The sequence below is a fragment of the Dermacentor variabilis genome, chromosome 10, assembly GCF_050947875.1.
Source record: "Dermacentor variabilis isolate Ectoservices chromosome 10, ASM5094787v1, whole genome shotgun sequence".
Classification (NCBI taxonomy): Eukaryota; Metazoa; Arthropoda; class Arachnida; order Ixodida; family Ixodidae; genus Dermacentor; species Dermacentor variabilis.
Window position 1 is genome coordinate 135,549,599 of NC_134577.1, and position 21,120 is coordinate 135,570,718.

At 50.1% G+C, this 21,120-nt stretch overlaps 1 protein-coding gene across 1 annotated transcript in view; it reads left to right on the top strand.

Annotated features, from left to right (window-relative positions):
* LOC142559425 (adhesion G protein-coupled receptor B2-like) overlaps nucleotides 1-18,323 on the top strand; it is a 588,333-nt gene extending 570,010 nt beyond the window's left edge. Inside the window, exon 6 of the mRNA XM_075671022.1 lies at nucleotides 18,120-18,323. Coding sequence (XP_075527137.1) covers nucleotides 18,120-18,323 — 204 coding nt within the window. The remainder of the gene's footprint in view (nucleotides 1-18,119) is intronic.
* Nucleotides 18,324-21,120: the final 2,797 nt, after the last annotated feature.

Genomic DNA, 21,120 nt, shown 5'->3' on the forward strand with positions numbered 1-21,120 from the left:
CTTCCAGCTTTCTGCCCCGTACGTGAGTACTGGTAAGACACAGCTGTTATAAACTTTTCTCTTGAGGGATAATGGCAACCTGCTGTTCATGATCTGAGAATGCCTGCCAAACGCACCCCAGCCCATTCTTATTCTCCTGATTATTTCAGTCTCATGATCCGGATCCGCAGTCACTATCTGTCCTAAGTAGATGTATTCCCTTACCACTTCCAATGCCTGACTGCCTATCGTGAACTGCTGTTCTCTTCCGAGACATTAGTTTTCTGCAGATTAATTTTTAGACCCACCCTTCGGCTTTGCCTCTCCAGGTCAGTGAGCATGCATTGCAGTTGGTCTAATGAATTATCATCAATATCATCAGCAATATCACCAGCGAATCGCAAATTACTAAGGTATTCTCCATTAACTCTTATCCCCAATTCTTCTCAATCGGGGTCTCTGAATACCTCCTGTGATTACGCTGTGAATAGCATTGGAGAGATTGTATCTCCCCGCCTGACGCCTTTCTTTATTGGGATTTTGTTGCTTTCTTTATGGAGGACTACAATGACTGTGGAGTCGCTATAGATATCTTTCAGTATTTTTACATACGACTCGTCTGCACCCTGATTCCGCAATGCCTCCATGACTGCTGAGGTTTCGACTGAATCAAACGGTTTCTCGTAACCAATGAAAACTATTTTTAAAGGTTTGTTATATTCCGCACATTTTTCTATCACCTGATTGATAGTGTGAATATGGTGTATTGTTGAGTAGCTTCTACGGAATCCTGCCTGGTCCTTTGGTTGACGGAAGTCTAAGGTGTTCCTGATTCTATTTGCAATTGTCTTAGTAAATACTTTGTAGGCAACGGACAGTTATCTGGTCGGTCTATAATTTTTCAAGTATTTGGCGTCCCCTTTCTTATGGATTAGGATTATGTTAGCGTTTTTCCAAGATTCCGGTACGCTTGAAGTCATGAGGCATTGCGTATACAGGGTGGCCAGTTTCTCTAGAACACTCTGCCCACCATCCTTCAACAAATCTGCTGTTACCTGATCCTCCCCAGCTGCGTTCCCCCTTTGCATAGCTCCAAAAGGCTTTCTTTACTTCTTCCGGCGTTACCTGTGGGATTTCGAATTCCTCTAGACTATTCTCTCTTCCATTGTCGTCGTTGGTGCCTCTGGTACTCTTTAAATTTATATAGAACTCCTCAGCCACTTGAACTATCTCATCCATATTAGCAATGATAGTGCCGGGTTTGTCTCTTAACACATACATCTGATTCTTGCGAATTCCTAGTTTCTTTTGACTGCGTTTAGGCTTCCTCCGTTCCTGAGAGCATGTTCAATTCCATCCATATTATACTTCCTTATGTCAGCTATCTTACGCTTGTTGATTAACTTAGAAAGTTCTGCTAGTTCTATTCTAGCTGTAGGGTTAGAGGCTTTCATACATTGGCGTTTCTTGATCAGATATTTTGTCTCCTGCGATAGCTTACTAATATACTTTCTAACGGAGTTACCACCGACTCCTATTGCACACTCCTTAATGATGCCCACAAGATTGTCATTCAGTGCTTCAGCACTAAGGTCCTCTTCCTGAGTTAAAGCCAAGTACATGTTCTGTAGCTTGATCTGGAATTCCTCTATTTATCCCTCTTACCGCTAACTCATTTATCGGCTTCTTATGTACCAGTTTCTTCCGTTCCCTCCTCAGGTCTAGGCTAATTCGAGTTCTTACCATCCTATGGTCACTGCAGTGCACCTTGCTGAGGACGTCCACATTTTGTATGATGCCAGGGTTAGCGCAGAGTATGAAGTCTGTTTCATTTCTAGTCTTGCCGTTCGGGCTCTTCCACGTCCACTTTCGACTATCCCGCTTGCGAAAGGAGGTATTCACTATCCGCATATTATTCTGTTCCGCAAACTCTATTAATAACTCTCCTCTGCTATTCCTAGTGCCTATGCCATTTTCCCCCACTGCCTTGTCTCCAGCCTGCTTCTGGCCTAGCATGCCATTGAAGTCGCCCATCAGTAAAGTGTATTTTGTTTTTACTTTTCCCATCGCCGATTCCACGTCTTCATAGAAGCTTTCGACTTCCTGGTCATCATGACTGAATGTAGGGGCGCAGACCTGTACAACCTTCATTTTGTACCTCTTATTAAGTTTCACAAGACCTGCCACCCTCTCGTTAATGCTATACAATTCCTGTATGTTACCAGCTATATTCTTATTAATCACGAATGCGACTCCTAGTTCTCGTCTCTCCGCTAAGCCCCGGTTGCACAGGACGTGCCCGCTTTTGAGCACTGTATATGCTTCTTTTGGCCTCCTAACTTCACTGAGCCCTATTATATCCCATTTACTGCCCTCTAATTCCTCCAATAGCACTGATAGACTCGCCTCACTAGATAACGTTCTAGCGTTAAACGTTGCCAGGTTGGTATTCCAATGGCGCACTGTCCGGAGCCAGGGATTCATAGCAACCTCTGCAGCGTCGTAGGACTGACCGCCACTGTGGTCAGTTGCTTCGCAGCTGCTGGGGACTGAGGGCCAGGGTTTGATTGTTGGGTTCATATAGGAGGTTGTGGCCTAGTGCTGCACCAGGGTGGCCAATCCTGCTCTGGTAAGGGAGTGCATTAGCGGCTCTGGTCACCGGGATGAGTCCACACTCCAGGCCTGTTTATGCAATTTTATCAACACGCGGATTTTTCTTAAATCTGGTGGATAATTGCGCGGCACCGGGATTCTAACCACGGACCTCTTGCACGTGAGGCGGGTGCTCTACCTCTGCGCCACCGCTGCAACTTCTCCAAGGAAACACATTTCCCAACGTTCCGAAAATGGACTGAGCTCACGAATTCCTTCTGTCATCAGACAATGGTCGATTGACAGTTTCCCCCGTGATCTGCCCGTCATTTAGTGCCTGAAAATGAACGCCATCACATGGCTGCTCGCGAACTCGCAACCGGAGCTTACCGCGCAATGAAACAACCACACATGACAGGAGAATTACGCCAATGGCATCATCCTCACCACCTTTCACAAGAACACACTTCCGACAACTCCAAAGAAACACCTTTCCAAACTTTCCAAGAATGTACAGGGCTCACGAATTCGTTCTGTCATCAGACACTGGGCTCACGAATTCGTTCTGTCATCAAAAAATGGTTAATTGGCGGTTTCCCACGTGGTCTACCCTTCCATCAATGCCGGGCGATAAACGCCCTCACGCGGCTGCTCACGAACTCATGACCGGAGCTTACCGCGCAATTAGACAACTACACATGAGTGGAGAATTCTCCCAATGACATCACCCCCACCAGCTTTTACATGGACACACTTTCGACAACTCCACAGAAACTCTTTTCCTAACTTTTTAAGAATATACTCGGCTCACGAATTCCTTCTGACATGAGACAAAGGTCGATTGGCAGTTTCCCACGATGTCTGCCCGTCCATCATTGCCGGGCATTGAACGCGCTCACGTGGCTGCTCCCAAACTTGAGATCGGAGCTTACAGCGCAATGAGACAACCATGCAAGACGGAAGCATTCTCCCAATGACATCACCTCCGCCATATTTCACAAGAACCCACTTTCGAGAACTCCTCAGAAACACCTTTCCCAACTTTCTAAGACACGGCTGGGCTCACAAATTTCTTGTTTCATCAGCCAATGGTCGATTGCGGTTTCCGACGTGGTCTGCCCATCCAACATTGCAGGGCAATGGATGCCCTCACGCGGCTGCTCGTGAATTCACGTTCTGAGCTTACCGCGCAATGAGACAACCACACAAGGCAGGAGAATTCTGCCAATGACATCACCCCCACCACCTTTCGCAAGAAGCCACTTTCTACAACTCCAAAGAAACAGTTTTCCCAACTTTCTAAGAATGGACTGGGCTCACGAATTCCTTCTGACATCAGACAATGGTCGATTGGCCGTTTCCCACATGGTCTGCCGTCCATCATCACAAGGCAATGAACGCCACCACGCGGCTGCTCGCGAATTCACGACCGCAGCTTACCGCGCAATGAGACAACCACACAAGACGGCAGCATCCTCCCAATGACATCACCTCCACCATCTTTCACAAGAACACACGTGCTACAACTCCAAAGAAACACTTTTCCCAACTTTCCAAGAATAGACTGGGCCCACGAATTCCTTCTTTCATCAGGCACTGGTCGATCGGCGGTTTCCGACGTTGTCTGCCCGTCCATCATTGCAGGGCAATGAACGCCGTCACGCGGCTGCTCGCGATCTCAGGACCCGAGTTTACCGCGCATTGAGACAACCACACAAGACGGGAGCATTCTCCCTGTGATATCACCACCTCCATCTTGCTCCTGCTCCCAAGCGAGGTAGGGGACGATCCCATCGAGGCGTCAGCCCCATGATCGCGTCCGCATTATGGTGTGTCGCGGCCCCGCTGTACGTGCCCATCACGACGTTTGGCTCGCGCACATCGTTTCTCTTTCCGAGACACCGAGTTTTTTGGTTCGTTACGCTTGCTCAGACGCGCGTTTCGTCTTTGTGTGACTCAAGAGCATGCCGAGCGAATGAGTGGGCGGTGCGAACGGGGTGCGATAACTCTATCGCATTCCACTCTTGAAGACTAAGGTTAAGCATCCTCCAAGTTTTTACAAATGATGTTTATGTATTGATCTGAAATCGCCCCTATGTAGTGCCCAGTAGCGCCTTCAAGGTATTGAAATAAATAAAAAGAAGTCAATAAATAAATAAATTTGTGTATAATAAAAAATTTTTGCGCCGAAGCACGATGTTGTAGAGCCCTTTCGGCGCTTACACGATTGTCTTTTGTAACTTTGCTGGGGATTCGTTTTAGCTACATTTTTACCATTACGCTGCACGCCACCGCTATTTTCTACCAGCCACCGAAAGCTAAGTAGCGGGAAGCGGGCCAATCGTCGATACAGGCACTACACTCCACATCAGTTTACCTACTTACCACCTTACTAGCCTCGGCCCCACCAAAGCTCTCTCCACTTCTTCGTGCTCCTTGCTTTTATCAGCCAATTAGATAAGACAAGAGAGAGAGAAATTTATTTACAGAAAGGCAGAGAGGTCGGCCTGCGCTATAACTTGCTCTAGCCTTCTACTCTACACTGGGGAAAAGGGATGGGGAGGGAAAGGGCTGATAAATGATCATGGTACAAGGAAGAGATGCGTCTAAACAGATTCACAGAGTTGTAGCATCTCTAAAGCCGTGCATCCAGCCCAGTGGCTTGGAGAAAAGCTATAGCGGCTCTTCTAACCAGGGCTGCGCTGTTTGCATTAGTCCAAGGACCTAAAAGAAGCTCGTCTGATAGCTGTCTCTCATGGATCTTTGCAATGGAAGGGACAAGTTGCTGTCGTTCTTGCACGTACGCGGGACACACACACAAAATGTATGTTCCACTGTTTCTGGCACCTTACAGCATTCACAGTTTGGGCTAGTATCACTGGCACCTATCATATGTCTATAACGGTTGGTGAAAGCGACACCAAGGCGAATTCGGTGCACCATGCTCGTGTGGCTTCTTTTGAGCTTGTGAGGCATACGAAATTTCATTTCTTGGTCCCATTTGTGTAGTCGCTTGTGTCGTCGATCTGGTTGGGTCCAGTGTTTCAACGTAGAGTTGCGATTTACACGACGAAGTAGGGCGTTTGTGTCTGTTCGTGAGAACGGAATGCGTACTTCACAAGCATTATCTAAAGCAGTTTTCACTTCAGCGTCTGCCTGTTCGTTCCCGATCAGGCCACAGTGTGAGGGCATCCAGTGAAAGGGGACATTGTGGCTATCTCTAGTTGCGCGGTCAAGACGCTGTGTCATTTCTATGGCCATGGAATAATACGGGCTGCGTCTGAGGACACAGTCAATCGTTTGAAGAGCTGGCTTGCAATCGCAGAATATTGTCCATGCCTGAGGAGGCTCCTCGGAGAGAAATCGAAGTGCCTCCCGGTCAAGTTCTGTGGCAGTTGACGTTAAGCTTTGGTCTAGTTTAAACCTCCGAGCGATGACCATATGTGGATTGACGAAGGCTGCAGTGGAGGCATATGGTGTGAGAGAGCTATCGGTGTACACGTGTACAGTATTTCCGTATTTTGCAGAAATGTGCAACAGGGTGAGTTGCCTGAGGGCAATAGATGCGATGGATGACTTTTTTAGTAATTCTAGTGATCTGCAGTGTAACGACAGGTTTACGCAGAACCCACGGGGGTATTCTCGGAATACACGCGGGAGAAAATCTTGGCGGCGAAACACTCTGATGGCGCGATATAGTCCTTGAAAAGCTATAACCTGGGGGGGTGGCAGGGAGCGATGATAGAGGATGGTGTCTGTGTCGGGTCAACACGCGAAGGTACAATCGAAAAGACTCGCAGAGCAAGCATACCCCAATAGGACACGCACGAGCTTCCGCTATTGTTCCATTGGTTGACGTGCATCGTGGGAGGCCTAAACATGTGCGCAGTGCTTGAGCTTGAATGCTCTCCAGCGCGCGCACACAGCTAAGCCCCATGCTTGAGAACGCCGGAATGCTGTACCGTATATACCCTACAAATAGTGCTTGGTACAATTGGAGTAATGACGACTCCGAGGGGCCCCTTCTTGTTCCTGCAACGACGCGAAGGACGTGAACAAAACTCTTCAGCTTTGACTTCAGTGCGGCGACGTGTCTTGACCAAGATAATCCCCGGTCTATGACTAAGCCAAGGAATCTGTGGTGTGTAACCGTAGGTATCGCTACTCCGTTAACAATTATCGGATACCTGGTCATTTGTTTTCGCGTGAATGTAACCACGGAACATTTTTCTGTTGAGAGTTGGAGGCCTTGACGCCGTGGATACTTAGCTGTGGTTGTCACTACACGTTGAAGCCTAGCACGCATTTGGGGACGCGTGGCTCCAGATGTCCATATGCATATGTCATTCGCATATGCGCTAATCGTCACCGTGCTAGGAAGTTTGGATGCAAGGCCAATCAATGCAAGGTTGAAAAGAGTTAGACTGAGAACTCCCCCTTGTGGAACATCTCGATGTATATGGTACTGTCCGTTGTCGCCATCACTTGTCGACATATACACCGTGCGGCCACTGAGGTAGCTAACAATCCATGCATATAGCCGGCCACCGACGTCTAAATCTTCCAGTGCATCAAGGATTGCATAATGGAGTACATTGTCGTATGCGCCTTTAATATCCAGAAAAACAGCTCCAACTAACCGATGGCGACTTCTTTCCTGTTCAACAGTGGAGACCAAGTCGATAACACCGTCAATGGCAGAACGGCCTCTTCTAAATCCGCGCATAAAATCAGGAAAGCAATTATTTTTCTCTAGAAACCATTCCAGCCTTGACAAGACCATTATTTCCATTACTTTGCCGACGCAACTGGCTAAGGCGATCGGTCTGTTGGAGTAAAGCTCGTTAGGGCACTTCCCCGGTTTAAGCAGCGCTACAACGCGACTGCATTTCCAACAATCTGGAACATTTCCTGTCTCCCACGTCTTATTACATTCAGATAGAAGGAGACGTCGTGATTCGGTGCCAAGATGGCAGAGTGCAGCGTATGTGATTCCGTCTGGTCCTGGTGCCGATGAGCGTCGAGAAACCGGAATGGCAGCGTCAAGCTCTTGCATCGTAAACGGTAATTCGAGTCACCATCAGGTGACGGGAGCGCGATGGCGACAAGGGATGAAGTCACTGCATTAGATGCGTCCACAATGAGTTTACAGTAGTCCTCTGCTACCTCCAATTCGGTCTGGCGTTAGTGTAGAGCCACAGCACGGAATGGGTGTCTTTGTTGTGGAGTTGCCTGGAGACTTCGTATGACCCGCCATATCAAGATAGAGGCTGTCTTGGATCTAGGGATCCACAGAATGCCCTCCAACGCTGTCTGTCTAGCTTCTCCAAATGTCGAAGAACATGTCGCTGAGATCGGCGACTGTTCGAAAGATCTGACAGGGACTTCGTTCTTCTGTATTGCCGTTCCGCGCGGCGACGGATTGCACGAAGGGTCTCATATTGTATGTCGACCGAAGATCTATGCCTCGGTATGCTGGCTTCTCTGATTTTGTCCCGCAAGTTAGAGGTAATGATGTCCTCTATTTCGGATGGAGATATCATACTCTGACAGGCGGTGTCGACAGAAGTCTTAAATAAAATCCAGTCTGTTTGACGTATGCAACGTGAGGCTGAACGGCGAAACCAGCTAAACTGAACGTAAGCGGGGGGGTGGTCACTGCCATAAGTCTCTAGATTTGTCGACCAGCATGCTGAAGACAGAAGGCTCCTTGATACAAACGTTAGGTCTAGACAACTGCTGTAGGACATGTCACGAATAAATGTAAGAGACCCGTCATTGAGCACATTTAGTCCGTGACTACACATGAAGTCGGCCCAATATTTGCCACGAGAAGTTATAGAAGTGCTACCCCAAAGGGGATGGTGCGCGTTGAAGTCACCAATGACAATATGAGGACCTTGCAATGCTTGCAGCAGAGACATCAGATGCGAGGAATCGTTCCTCGCTCTTGGGTGGATGTATCCTCCAATCACTGCAACCGTGCGACATCTGTGTTTTATGGTAAGGCATACGTAATCATTAGTGGTATGCGATGGGACGTCATGTCTGAAATACACCAGATCGTGACGTATACAAACAAACACTTTGCTCGAGGTTTGGTCGTTACGAGACTACATCTGGACATATCCAGAAATACGGAAAGAAGAATCGAGATTAGTGTTCACAGATAACATTAACTGGAAATTGGTACTTAAATGCCCACTGTCAGAAATCCGACAAACGACCCCGTACACCACGAGCATTCCATTGCATAGCAAGCCATTCATGCATCCGTTCTTCAAAGATCATCGCCATACTTGCTTAGTGAAGAACCACTAGCAGTGGTTCCAACACTTCCAGTTGCTGCACGGCAGCCTTGCCAGCCGGGGTATTTAGGCCGGAAAGAATCCTGCGCATGGAGCCCATCAATTTTTCAACATACTCGTGATGTCGATGTCATCCATCTTTTCATTTTCTTCAGTGCGTGTAGGAGCGGTGCATAAGGGCGTTCCCGCAGGCCTTGATGGTAACGAGGGCCACTGAGTCTCCGATGTGTTTGGGGCCGATGATAAGCCGCGTTGTACTTTCGCAGCATACAAAGGCTTTGAGGCACGTGCTTCTTCATTCGTGAGACGAGGAGTGGGTGGATGCTGCACTTGAGCTGTCGTTCCTCCTACACGAGGAGGGCTGCGGTCCCGTTGATGTCAGTGTCGTGAACCCCGTTTGCGGTGGCGGATAGCCCTTGCCGCTTCCCTGTGTGTGGAGTGCTCTACCCATCTTCTCCAGAATACTTATTTCGTTCCTGATCTTTGGGCACTCTTTTGACGTTGCGTCGTGAGCACCAGAACAATTTGGACACTTCGCAGCAACGTTGCAATTGCTGTCTCCGTGAGGTCCACCACATCGTTTGCATGTTACTGCACCCTTGCAAACTGTACTGACATGCCCAAGTTTCATACACTGGGGCATTGTAAAAGCCTCGGCACGTAAGGGCGTACCGGATGCCTCACATATCCAACCTTGACGTGCGTTGGCAAAGTTTCCGACTGGAACTCTAATTTTACACATCGGGATCGTCCAAAACGGTGAAAACTGACCACAGGAGCCGACGATGATAGTAGTTTTGCCAGGTCAGTGTCTGTAATATTGTCACGTGGTCGTGATGTCAAAGAACACAGTAGCAAAACTGTGAAAGGCAAAAACTAGCTTTTATTGGGCGAACTTGTGCCCACAAAACAGGCTACACTTAAAGCACAACGAGAGCGGCGAACACAGTCGGGGATCGTCGTAAATCTGACCAGCGCGTCAAGTGCGTCGCTTTCATAGAGCAGTCATCGAATGTTCCAGACTAATCGTTCGGACCCGCGTGACTTCCACAAAGTTCTAAGCCATTCGCGTTACGCGATGAAATCAGATAACACAAGGTTCGGCGACAGCAGACAGCCGGGTAAAAGCATCAATAACTTTCCAGAAACGTCGGATACATGCAGGCGCGTCCCTCGCTGTGGAATTACAGTTGTTAAGCGGCGAAACGTGGTCGCCCGATTAAGATAAGTACACGTGTCAATACCCCCCGCTTAAAGAGCATCGACCCGATGCTGAAAACAAGTACAGGTAAACAGGTAAACAGGTAATAAACAAAAGCACTCGTAGCAAAGAAAAGAACAAAAATGGCGAAGCTCGTCAGCGTCCGTAAAAGGGTTTAAGGCGCACCACGTGGACCACTTCAGATCGTGCGCGGCGCCGCTGTGAATGCGAAATGCCGTCTGGCACGACCTCATAGTCCAGAGCGCCAATACGTCGGATGACCTAGTAGGGTCCGAAATAGTGTCGGAGTAGTTTCTCACTGAGTCCACGTCGGCGTATCCGGGTCCAGACCCAAACACGGTCGCCAGGTTGGTACTCGACGAAGCGTCGTCGGAGGTTGTAGTGTCGGCTGTCGGTCGTCTGCTGGCTCTTGATTCGCAGGCGGGCGAGCTGTCGGGGTTCTTCGGTGCGCTGGAAATAGCTAGCGACGTCAACATTCTCTTCGTCAGTTACGTGCGGCAGCATGGCGTCAAGCGTCGTCGTCGGATTCCTGCCGTAAACCAGCTTAAACGGCGTGATCTGTGTTGCTTCTTGCACCGCCGTGTTGTACGCAAAGGTTACGTACGGCAGGACGGCGTCCCACGTCTTGTGTTCGACGTCGACGTACATTGCTAGCATGTCGGCGAGGGTCTTCTTCAGGCGCTCCGTGAGACCATTCGTCTGCGGATGGTAGGCAGTAATCCTCCTGTGGCTTGTCTGGCTGTACTACAGAATGGCTTGGGCGAGCTCTGCTGTAAAAGCTGTTCCTCTGTCGGTGATGAGGACTTCTGGGGCACCATGTCGCAGCACGATGTTCTCCACGAAAAATTTCGCCACTTGAGCTGCGCTGCCTTTTGGTAGAGCTTTAGTTTCAGCAAAACGGGTGAGATAGTCCGTCGCCACGACGATCCACTTATTCCCGGATGTTGATATCGGAAACGGCGCCAACAAATCCATCCCAATCTGCTGGAATGGTCGGCGAGGGGGATCGATCGGCTGTAGCAATCCTGCTGGCCTTGTCGGTGGTGTCTTGCGTCGTTGACAGTCTCGGCATGTCTTGACGTAACGGGCGACGTCGGCGGTCAGACGCGGCTAGTAATACCTTTCCTGTATTCTCGACAGCGTCCGGGAGAATCCGAGGTGCCCAGCGGTTGGATCGTCGTGTAGATCGTGCAGTATTTCTGGACGCAGCGCTGATGGTACAACAAGAAGGTAGCTGGCGCGGACTGGTGAGATATTCTTCTTGACGAGCAGGTTATTTTGTAGCGTGAACGAAGACAACGCGCGCTTAAATGCCGTAGGGACAATGTCGGTGTTCCCTTCCAAATACTCGACGAGGCCTTTTAGCTCCGGGTCGGCTCGTTGCTGTTTAGTGAAGTCTTCCGCGCTTATTATCGCAAGGAAGGCGTCGTCGTCCTCGTCGTCTTGTGGCGGGGGATCGATGGGGGCGCGCGATAAGCAGTCGGCGCCGGAGTGTTTTCTTCCGGACTTGTATATTACCGTGACGTCATATTCTTGTAGTCTGAGGCTCCACCGCGCCTGTCGTCCTGAAGGGTCCTTTAAGTTAGCTAGCCAACACAGTGCGTGATGGTCACTGACGACTTTGAATGGCCTGCCATAGAGGTAAGGGCAGAATTTAGCTGTAGCCCAAATGATGGCGAGGCATTCCTTTTCAGTCGTAGAATAATTGCTTTCCGCTTTTGACAGCGACCGGCTAGCATACGATATCACCCTTTCAAGTCCTTCTTTCCTCTGGACTAGGACGGCACCGATGCCTAGGCTACTGGCGTCAGTGTGGATTTCGGCATCGGCGTCCTCGTCGAAGTGTGCAAGTACCGGCGGCGACTGCATGCGTCGTTTGAGTTCTTGAAATGCCTTGGCCTGCGGCGTTTCCCGCTTGAACGCGACATCACATTTGGTTAGATGTGTTAGCCGCTCCGCGATGCGTGAAAAGTCCTTGACAAAGCGCCTATAGTAGGCACTCATGCCAAGGAATCTGCGCACTGCCTTTTTGTCGGTTGGCTGCGGGAACTTTGCGATGGCAGCTGTCTTTTGTGGGCCGGGGCGTACTCCTGATTTGCTGATCACGTGGCCTAGGAACAAAAGCTCACCCTAAGCGAAACGGCACTTTTCCGACTTCAGAGTGAGCCCTGATGACTTGATGACTTCCAACACTGTCGCAAGCTGCCTAAGGTGATCGCCGAAATTTCCGGCGAAGACAACGACGTAATCCAGGTAAACAAGGCACGTCTGCCACTTCAGTCCGGCTAACCCCGTGTCCATGACGTGCTGAAACGTTCCAGGTGCCGAGCAAAGTCCGAATGGCATGACCTTGAACTCGCAGAGGCCGTCTGGCGTGATGAAGGCAGTCTTTTCGCGATCTCTCTCGTCGACTTCTATTTGCCAGTAGCCAGACCTGAGGTCCATTGACGAGAAGTATTTAGCGTTGCAGAGCCGATCCAATGCGTCGTCTATCCGTGGAAGGGGGTACACATCCTTCTTCGTGATCTTGTTCAGTCGACGATAATGGACGCAGAAGCGTAGGGTTCCGTGCTTTTTCTTTACCAGGACTACAGGAGAGGCCCACGGGCTTTTCGACGGCTGGGTGATGTCGTCGCGCAGCATTTCGTCGACTTGTTGCCTAATAGGTTCACGTTCTCGCGTCGAAACTCGGTAAGGGCTCTGGCGGAGTGGTCGAGCACTCTCTTCGGTTATTATGCGATGCTTTGCAACTGGTGTTTGTCGAATCCTCGATGAGGACGAAAAGCAGTCTTTGTATCGTCGGAGAAGCCTTCTGATCTGTTGCTGCTTACTCATAGGAAGACTTGGATTCACGTCGAAGTCTGGTTCGGGGACAATTCTCATTGGGGTAGATGCGGCTTAATCCAAGAGGACAAAGGCATTGCTGGTTTCCACAATTTCCTCGATGTATGCGATTGTCGCGCCCTTGTTGATGTGCTTGAACTCTTGGCTGAGGTTGGTTAGCATAACTTCCACTTGCCCTCCGTGGAGTCGAGCGATCCCTCTTGCGACGCAAATTTCACGGTCAAGCAGTAGATTTTGGTCGCCCTCGATGCCGCGTTCTACGTCGGCGGGTGTTTCAGTGCCGACGGAAATAATTATGCTGGAGCGCGGCGGGATGCTCATTTGATATTCAAGCACACTCAAGGCGTGGTGACTACGACAGCTCTCCGGCAGTATCGCTTGATCTTGTGACAGCGTTATCGATTTCGACTTCAGGTCGATGACTGCGCCATGTTGATTGAGGAAGTCCATGCCGAGAATGGCGTCTCGTGAACACTGTTGGAGGACAATGAAGGTGGCAGGGTAAGTCCGGTCATGAACGGTAATTCTTGCCGTGCAGATTCCAGTCGGCGTAATGAGGTGTCCTCCAGCGGTCCGAATTTGGGGGCTCTCCCATGCAGTCTTAACCTTGTTCAACTAGGCGGCGATGTGTCCACTCATTACGGAGTAATCGGCCCCTGTGTCGACTAAGGCAGTGACTGCGTGGCCGTCGAGAAGTACGTCGAGGTCGGTGGTTCTTTGTCTGGCATTGTAGTTGGGTCTTGGCGTCGGATCACGGCTGCGTCGCGTTGAACTGAAGCTGGAACGTCGCGTCGTCAAGTCGTCTCTCATCGGTGTAGTCTTGGCTTCCTGATTTCGTCGGGACGGCGGCGTGTCGTTATGTCGTCGGGGTAGTTTCTTCGGTGTCTTCGTCGGCGGCGGAGGATCTTCGTCAGTTTGACGAACAGCAACCGCACCTCCATCGGTTGCTGCTTTTAGTTTTCCGGATATGGGCTTGCGGACCGGCCCCGGGCTCGGCCAGTGTATGGTCGGCGCTGCGGCGACAGGTAGCGGCCTGGTGATGGCGAACGCGACGGTCGTCGAGAGCTCCACTGAGTAGCGGCGAGGTAATCGGCGATATCGCGGGGGCGTTCACCTTGCTGCGGTCGCGGAGCGTTCACGGCGAAACCTCGCAGTCCCATCTCCCGGTATGGACATTGTCGGTAAACGTGACCCGTTTCTCTGCAGTGGTAGCATAGCGGGCGGTGGTCAGGAGCGCGCCAAATGTCCGTCTTCCTCGCTTAGGTGCGCAGGGCGACGGGTGGTCGTGCTGGCGGTGGCGGCGGCGGACGACGGAACTGCGCCGTGACGGGGCCCTGGGGCGGTCGCGGAGGGGTCCTTGACGGCGTGCAACGGCGGCGTTGGTCATCGCTTGCGGCTCAGGCTGGGGCGATTCAGGGGCTACTCCAAGTTGTTGTTGGAGCTCCTCACGCACGGCGTCGGCAATCGAAGCCACTTGAGGCTGTGATGGTGGGAACAGCTTTTGTAGCTGCTCCCGCACGACCGCTCGGTTAGTCTCGCGCAGGTCGTCGGTGGCCAGTGGTTGTACTCCGGCGTAGTTTGTCGAGTTCGTGCGGCGGTTGGATTGCTGGTTTCGCATCTCGAGTGTCTTCTCGATGCTGGTGGCCTCGCGAAGAAAATCGTCGACGGTCTGCGGTGGGCTTCGTACCGTTCCTGCAAAAAGTTCTTCCTTCACACCACGCATCAGCAGGCGGACATTCTTCTCCTCGGGCATTTCAGGGTCGGCGTGGCAGAAGAGACGGCTCATTTCTTCCGTGTAGATCGCGGTCGTCTCATTAGGTAGCTGCACCCGGGTTTCTAATAGCGCTTGGGCTTGTTCTCGGCGTACGACGCTTGCGAATGTCTGCAGGAAGCCGCTTCGGGAAAGTTCCCAGGTCGTTAAGGTCGCTTCTCGGTTCTCAAACAACGTCCTGGCCGCGTCTTCCAAAGCGAAGAAGACATATCGCAGTTTGTCGTCGCTGTTCCAGTTGTTAAAGGTAGCGACTCTCTCGTACGTCTCAAGCCAGCTTTCCGGGTCCTCGAAAGTTGAACCGCGGAACGTCGGAGGCTCCCTGGGCTGCTGAAGCACGAGAGGTGACGCTGGGGCTGCCATTGGGGTGGACTTGGTGGCCATCTTCCTGGTCGTCTCAGGCAAAAGTTCGTGCTCCGGGGGCAGTTGTTGATGACGGCGGTTTGCTCGAGGGTCCGGGACTACGTTGGTGTTGTCTTTGCGTTTCGGGCTTGGATCACGGCTTGTCGGGGGCGTCCGGTACATGAACCAAAAGCACCTCCACCAGATGTCACGTGGTCGTGACGTCAAAGAACACAGTAGCAATACTGTGAAAGGCAAAAACTAGCTTTTATTGGGCGGAGCTTTGCCTACAAAACAGGCTACACTTAAAGCACAACGAGAGTGGAGAACACAGTCGGCGATCGTCGTAAATCTGACCAGCGGGTCAAGCGCGTCGGCTTTTATAGAGCAGTCATCGAATGTTCCAGACTAATCGTTCGGACCCGCGTGCCTTCCACAAAGTTCTACACCATTCGCGTTACGCGATGAAATCAGATAACACAAGGTTCGGCGACAGCAGACAGCCGGGTAGAAGCGTCGATAACTTTCCAGAAACGTCGGATACATGCAGGCGCGTCCCTCGCTGTGCGATTACAGTTGTTAAGCGGCGAAACGTGGTCGCCCGATAAAGATAAGTACATGTGTCAATATAAATGTCCACATCGTAGATGACGCCTGTCGTCGCTTCCTTGCCGCATGTGGGGAATGCGCGAACAGGGATGTTTCCCAACTGAGTGACGTTTTTCAGTGTCTCCAGTATTCTCAGGGTATTGACTTCCACCGAGAGGATGTTCTTTCGGGCGTTTATAAGTATTTCTTGTACTTGACCATGGGCAGTTTGTTCAAAATATTCCGACAGGCTCTGCCTGTTCAGTGTGTTGAGGTTGTCTGTTGTCTTGGTTGGTACGCATGCAATATTGTGTGACTGTTTGCCACTTGCCTTTTTCGTCGCCTGGCGACTGGTCGGTGACGTTCTTCGTATCTTTCTCTTCAGACGTCGGCTTGACACCACGGTAAAATCACTGTCCGAGCCCATATAATCAGTAGAGGAGCCATCAGATGACTCAATCGGGACCATGCTGGGGTCGAAGTGGTCGCTCACGTTACCGGCATAACGAACTCGCCGTTCAGGACCCAATTGCTGGGCGGGGTTTGGGTCCTCCATTGCAGAGGACGATGCCCCCAGTTTTCTTGTCACTGATTGCACAGAACACAGGAAATAATATAGAAAATGCAGAGAGCTTGACGCTGAAGCTGCGCGCTACAATCACTTCTTCCTCCCTCAGATAAGACAAACCATTCTATGTAGGAAATGCTATTCTCTTTGAAAGCTAAGAAAAGTGGCCTCCTATAAAGCAGGTGAGCCATTCACTAGCATTCAAACAAAGCTGCGGCCACATGTATATTTGAAATATTAGCACAAACACATCAATAAGAAAAAGATGATCACTGCTATTACAGGTACTTTCAAGAGCAATTCTTTTAGCATTGAACTTCTTGGTGAACTTTTCTTGGTGCTGACAGTAAGCACATTTAAGAAAGGGGAAAACACACGAAGCGCTATTTTGAACTCTCATTTTTGAAAGAGAAAGAGTTATTGGGCGATGTGGAAGTTCCTTCGGTCTACTGGGGCGCAGTCGTTGCTGTGCCTAAGGCTTCGGACTTATTCGCCATTGTGAGGAAAACCCCTCCCAAAGGCCTGCCCCTCGACCACGCGCCGTTTTCCCCGGGTGCCGCGGCCGCGTCCCACGACGTCATGCTACGCGGCCTTCCGATTGGGTCGTGGGGCGCGACGTAGGGAAGAAGCCCCAACTGGGGACGATCGCCGTGCGCGAGGGAGTCGTGCTGCGGCAGGGACGAGCGCCGGTCAAGAGAGGCAAGCTGCAAGGTACGTGAGCCACCAGCAGTTTGTGTCCCCAACGCCCCGGCCTGGGGACGTTCACGTGCATTGTCAGCTTGCGTAAGTGTGGCTTGCTGAGTGGCTCTGCGTTCCGCCCTTGCGGTAGTCCCAGGTGCTCAGTGCGTCACATTTTGCGTGTCCGAACCGTCGCAGACCATTGTCGGTGACGTTTTGCCGCTCACTGTACGTCTCCGCGCACGGCGTCGCCAAGTGGCCCCCAAGAAGTGGAGCCTCTCGACGCAGCACGACGGCGCACGGCGATAGACCCACCGCAGGTTCGAGCACCGAGCTGAAAGGCCTGGCCGGCTTGGCCTTACGCATGGGTGCTCTCCCAGGAACACAAGGCGTCCAGGACAGTTAAGGCGTTTATTGATCACAAATAGCCAACACGTACCAGACTGCACCCAAGCACACGGAGTAGACTCGGCGCCCGCGGTTCCCGATGGCGAGGAAGGCGGGTTACACGCCGCGTCGAACAATGGTTTGCGCACGCGGGCCGAAATGCGTTCGCAAAAGCAACCTGGCGCTTCCCGTCATCAACAATGGTCTGCGATGGTTCGGACACGCAAAATGTGACGCACTGAGCACCTGCGACTTCCGCAAGGGCGGAACGCAGAGCCACTCAGCAAGCCACACTTACGCAAGTTGACAAAGCACGTGAACGTCCCCAGGCCGGGGAGTTGGGGACACAAATAGCTGGTCGCTCACGTACCTTGCAGCTTGCCTCTCGTAACCGGCACTCGTCCCTGCCGCAACAGGACTCCCCCGCGCACGGCGATCGTCCCCAGTCGGGGCTCCTTCCCTACGTCACGCCCCACGACCCAATCGGAGGGCCGCGTAGCATGACGTCGCGGGACACGGCCGTGGCGCCCGTGGAAAACGGCGCGCGGTCGAGGGGCAGGCATTTGGGAGGGGTTTTCTTCGCAATGGCGAATAAGTCCGGAGCCTTAGGCAAAGGAACGACTGCGCCCCAGTAGACCGAAGGAACTCCCACAGCCTTAAATACGCAAATTCTTGAATGTAACCAATTTTCATGTTTGATAAAGAGGAGGCAGGCATACTAACTGGATCGTTACCTTTCTGTTCGCCATGGCTTCAAGGATTTCTCTCGCTCCAGCTTGCGATTGAACAAGTGCCCAATATTGTGCCAAATAGCAGCGTGATCAACAACGGGTGATTTCGCAGGTGCGTTGGCGGTTGCTGACGAAGGTGGGCCTGAGCAACGCGGTTGCCAACGTGTCCTCCCCGCCGTGCTCGTCGGTGCGGACATGGTCTCGCGAAACCTTGAGCAGCACGAACAGCTCTCCAAACAACAGCCCCATGTCCACGTCAGCCACTCCAGAGGCCTCGGCGCACCGCCTTAAGGTCGTCAACCCGGCCTTCAAATAATGGTGTCTACTTGAATTAGCGTATCCCAGAATGAGTGTATGCAACAAATCAGATAAGAAAGAACTCGTCAGAAAAAACATAAGCCAAAAGGGGCGCTTCTTGGTCTTATGTTTTTCCTTGCATGTTCTTTTTTTCTTGTGTGCCTAGCTTCCTCCACTCATTCTGAGTTGCACTAATCGAAGAAGACGTCGTGGAATACCATCTCGCCCGAACCGCCAGCCTTGGGGACTTCATGTAATGGCTGCAACTGAGAACTCTCCAAAAGAACGACACGTAGTGACATAATTTTGGAAAACGCTGACGATGGTATTCGACATGTGCCCAGCATTCGCAACGATGCTGGAACAGTGTTTTGTTGTCCCTCCGCGAACCGACAATATCTTACTTTGCGTACGCAAAGCGCTACGCCCAAATTGCGTTCTTTTGTTCTCATTTGAGGTTCTTTTGTAAGTCCTGTGGTTAGCGGCCTCTAGCTTTACGTATGCGAAATGTAAATCTCCGTAACGAAGGGACAGCTAAGGAGGCAAAGCATGCAAGTATAAGAGTGCTTTTGAACAGAAGGCCCGCATATTCATATGCTTCGCTTTTAGTTGGGGAAGAGGAAACGTAAACACCTCATTCGCAACATCAAAAAGACAAACACCACTGAGTGCAAAACTTGACCAATTTTTCTGCTTCCTAGCCAAGTACTCTGTACTCCAAGTATCTGAATTCGCCAAAGGCACTGGCATGCTACCGCACTACGCCAAGTAGTGTGGTAGTTTCCACACATCTGTGAAAGCTCCACCTCCGCAGTTTTCCATTAATTTCCAAAAAAGTCTGCGAGATGGCATTGCTGAATTGATGCAGTTGATGACAGAAAAACATTCATTCACACTCTAGGAAAAGAACTAGGAAGCTTACCAGCAAGTGGCGTCTAGGGTGGGCAGCATCGCGACAAAGAACGACAAGCGGAAAGTCAGAGAGGCTGAAATAATCTCATGGGTTGCGGCAAGGGAAAAGAAACTTTGCATGAGTAACTACTTAGGAGGAAAAAATGAAATCAGGAAAGAAGCTATTTATGATTACTCAAAGAGAAGCTCATAACTTTTAGAAGCGCGATCAGGATGCTTGACAGCACGCTCCTATAAAGCGAGGTATAAGACAGAAGAAGCATGTGCTTGCTGCAGTAAAGCTAGTGAAAATATGGAGCAAGTTTTACTCGAATGTGAAGACGTCTGCCCAGTGGTCCATTTAGGCACAACTGGCATCCTTGAAGCCCTTGGTTTCAGCGAGAGCATTAGAAAAGTAAGCATATCCACAGGAGGGATTAGTAAGAGGTGACTGGAGGATTGGTAGAAGAAAAGTAGGGAAACGACAAAATACGGAGGCGTACAAAAGTAAAGATCACAATAGGGGATCAGAAAATTTGGTCGTAGGAGTTCATGGAGTTTTTTTCTTGTTTAACCTAATTAGGACATTAGACAGTACAATAGCAAGAGCTTGGTGGCGCAACCCACCGCCCTCTTTCAAAGGGGACGCTCATAACATCCATCCAACACCACCGATATGAGAAGACAACACGACACACGCGCCAAAGTTGAGCGCCCGGCCAACAGAGCATGGAGATGATGATTTAACATGGTCACAGGGGGGTGCCATCGTCATGGCACCACACAGAGCTTGCATGCCACACTCGACAAAGAATTGCACCAAGAAGGAAGAAGCACCAATTGAATACTTAAAATTTTGCGAGCTCGTGTAGTAGGCCCCACTTCCAATCCTAAAAACTATATCTCTCAAGAAACTATGGCTGTCAATAATGAATATAAATTTCTCTACTATCTATTTATGAATTATAGGAACCAAGTGCGCGTCCTTGTTTAGCGATATTTTGATAGCCTGCCCAGAGCGTTTTCTGCTAAGCTTTTTGCAATAATGCATAATGTAGGTAGTGTTAATTATTGAGTGAACACTATTAGCATTAAATCAGGTGCGAACAATTCCGTAACTAATTATTATTATTATTATTATTATTATTATTATTTATTATTTCACAATAACCCTAAAGGCCCTCTAGGGAGGGTATTACATAGGGTAGATGTTACATAGGAGAGGTGAACAGTGCGTAATGTAAATACAATGGAAAAACAAAACTGGGAAAAGATTAATTACAGTGCATCAACGTACAAACACAAACATATAATGATAGTTATCAGTACAGGAACTCTAAATGGTTTGTACAAAATGTGACACTGTCGTGAAAGCTTGATTAACGGCGCATTAACAAACAAAAAAAGAAAAAAATAAATATGTTTACAAATCAGAGAGTCAGACGTGATATATTAGGTATTCATGGTACTGCGTAGAGTGTCTGTAAATTTTAAGGCATTTGTTTCGGTGACAATGTGCGATGGCAGATTATTCCATTCTTTCGAGGTGCGAGGTATGAATGACTGACCAAATGCGAGGGAATGACACATTATGCATTGAACTTTGCAAGAATGATCCCGACGCGGAAAAATGACTGAGGGTTTACGCATGAACTCGTTATGAAGGGATACGTGATAGTAGAGCTTATGGAATAGTGTTAAACGAGATATATTACGGCGAAGTGACCAGGCTTCAAGTTCAGCGCGATTTTTTAATGCTGTTGTACTTGTTTCTCGTGAATAATCTGAAAAGATGAAGCGTACAGCACGGTTCTGCAGGGCTTCTAAGTCAGTTATTAGGTATGCTTGATGGGGATCCCATATGGCTGACGCGTACTCTATTTTAGGGCGTATTAGTGTTGTGTATGGCAATTTGCGTAAGTGTA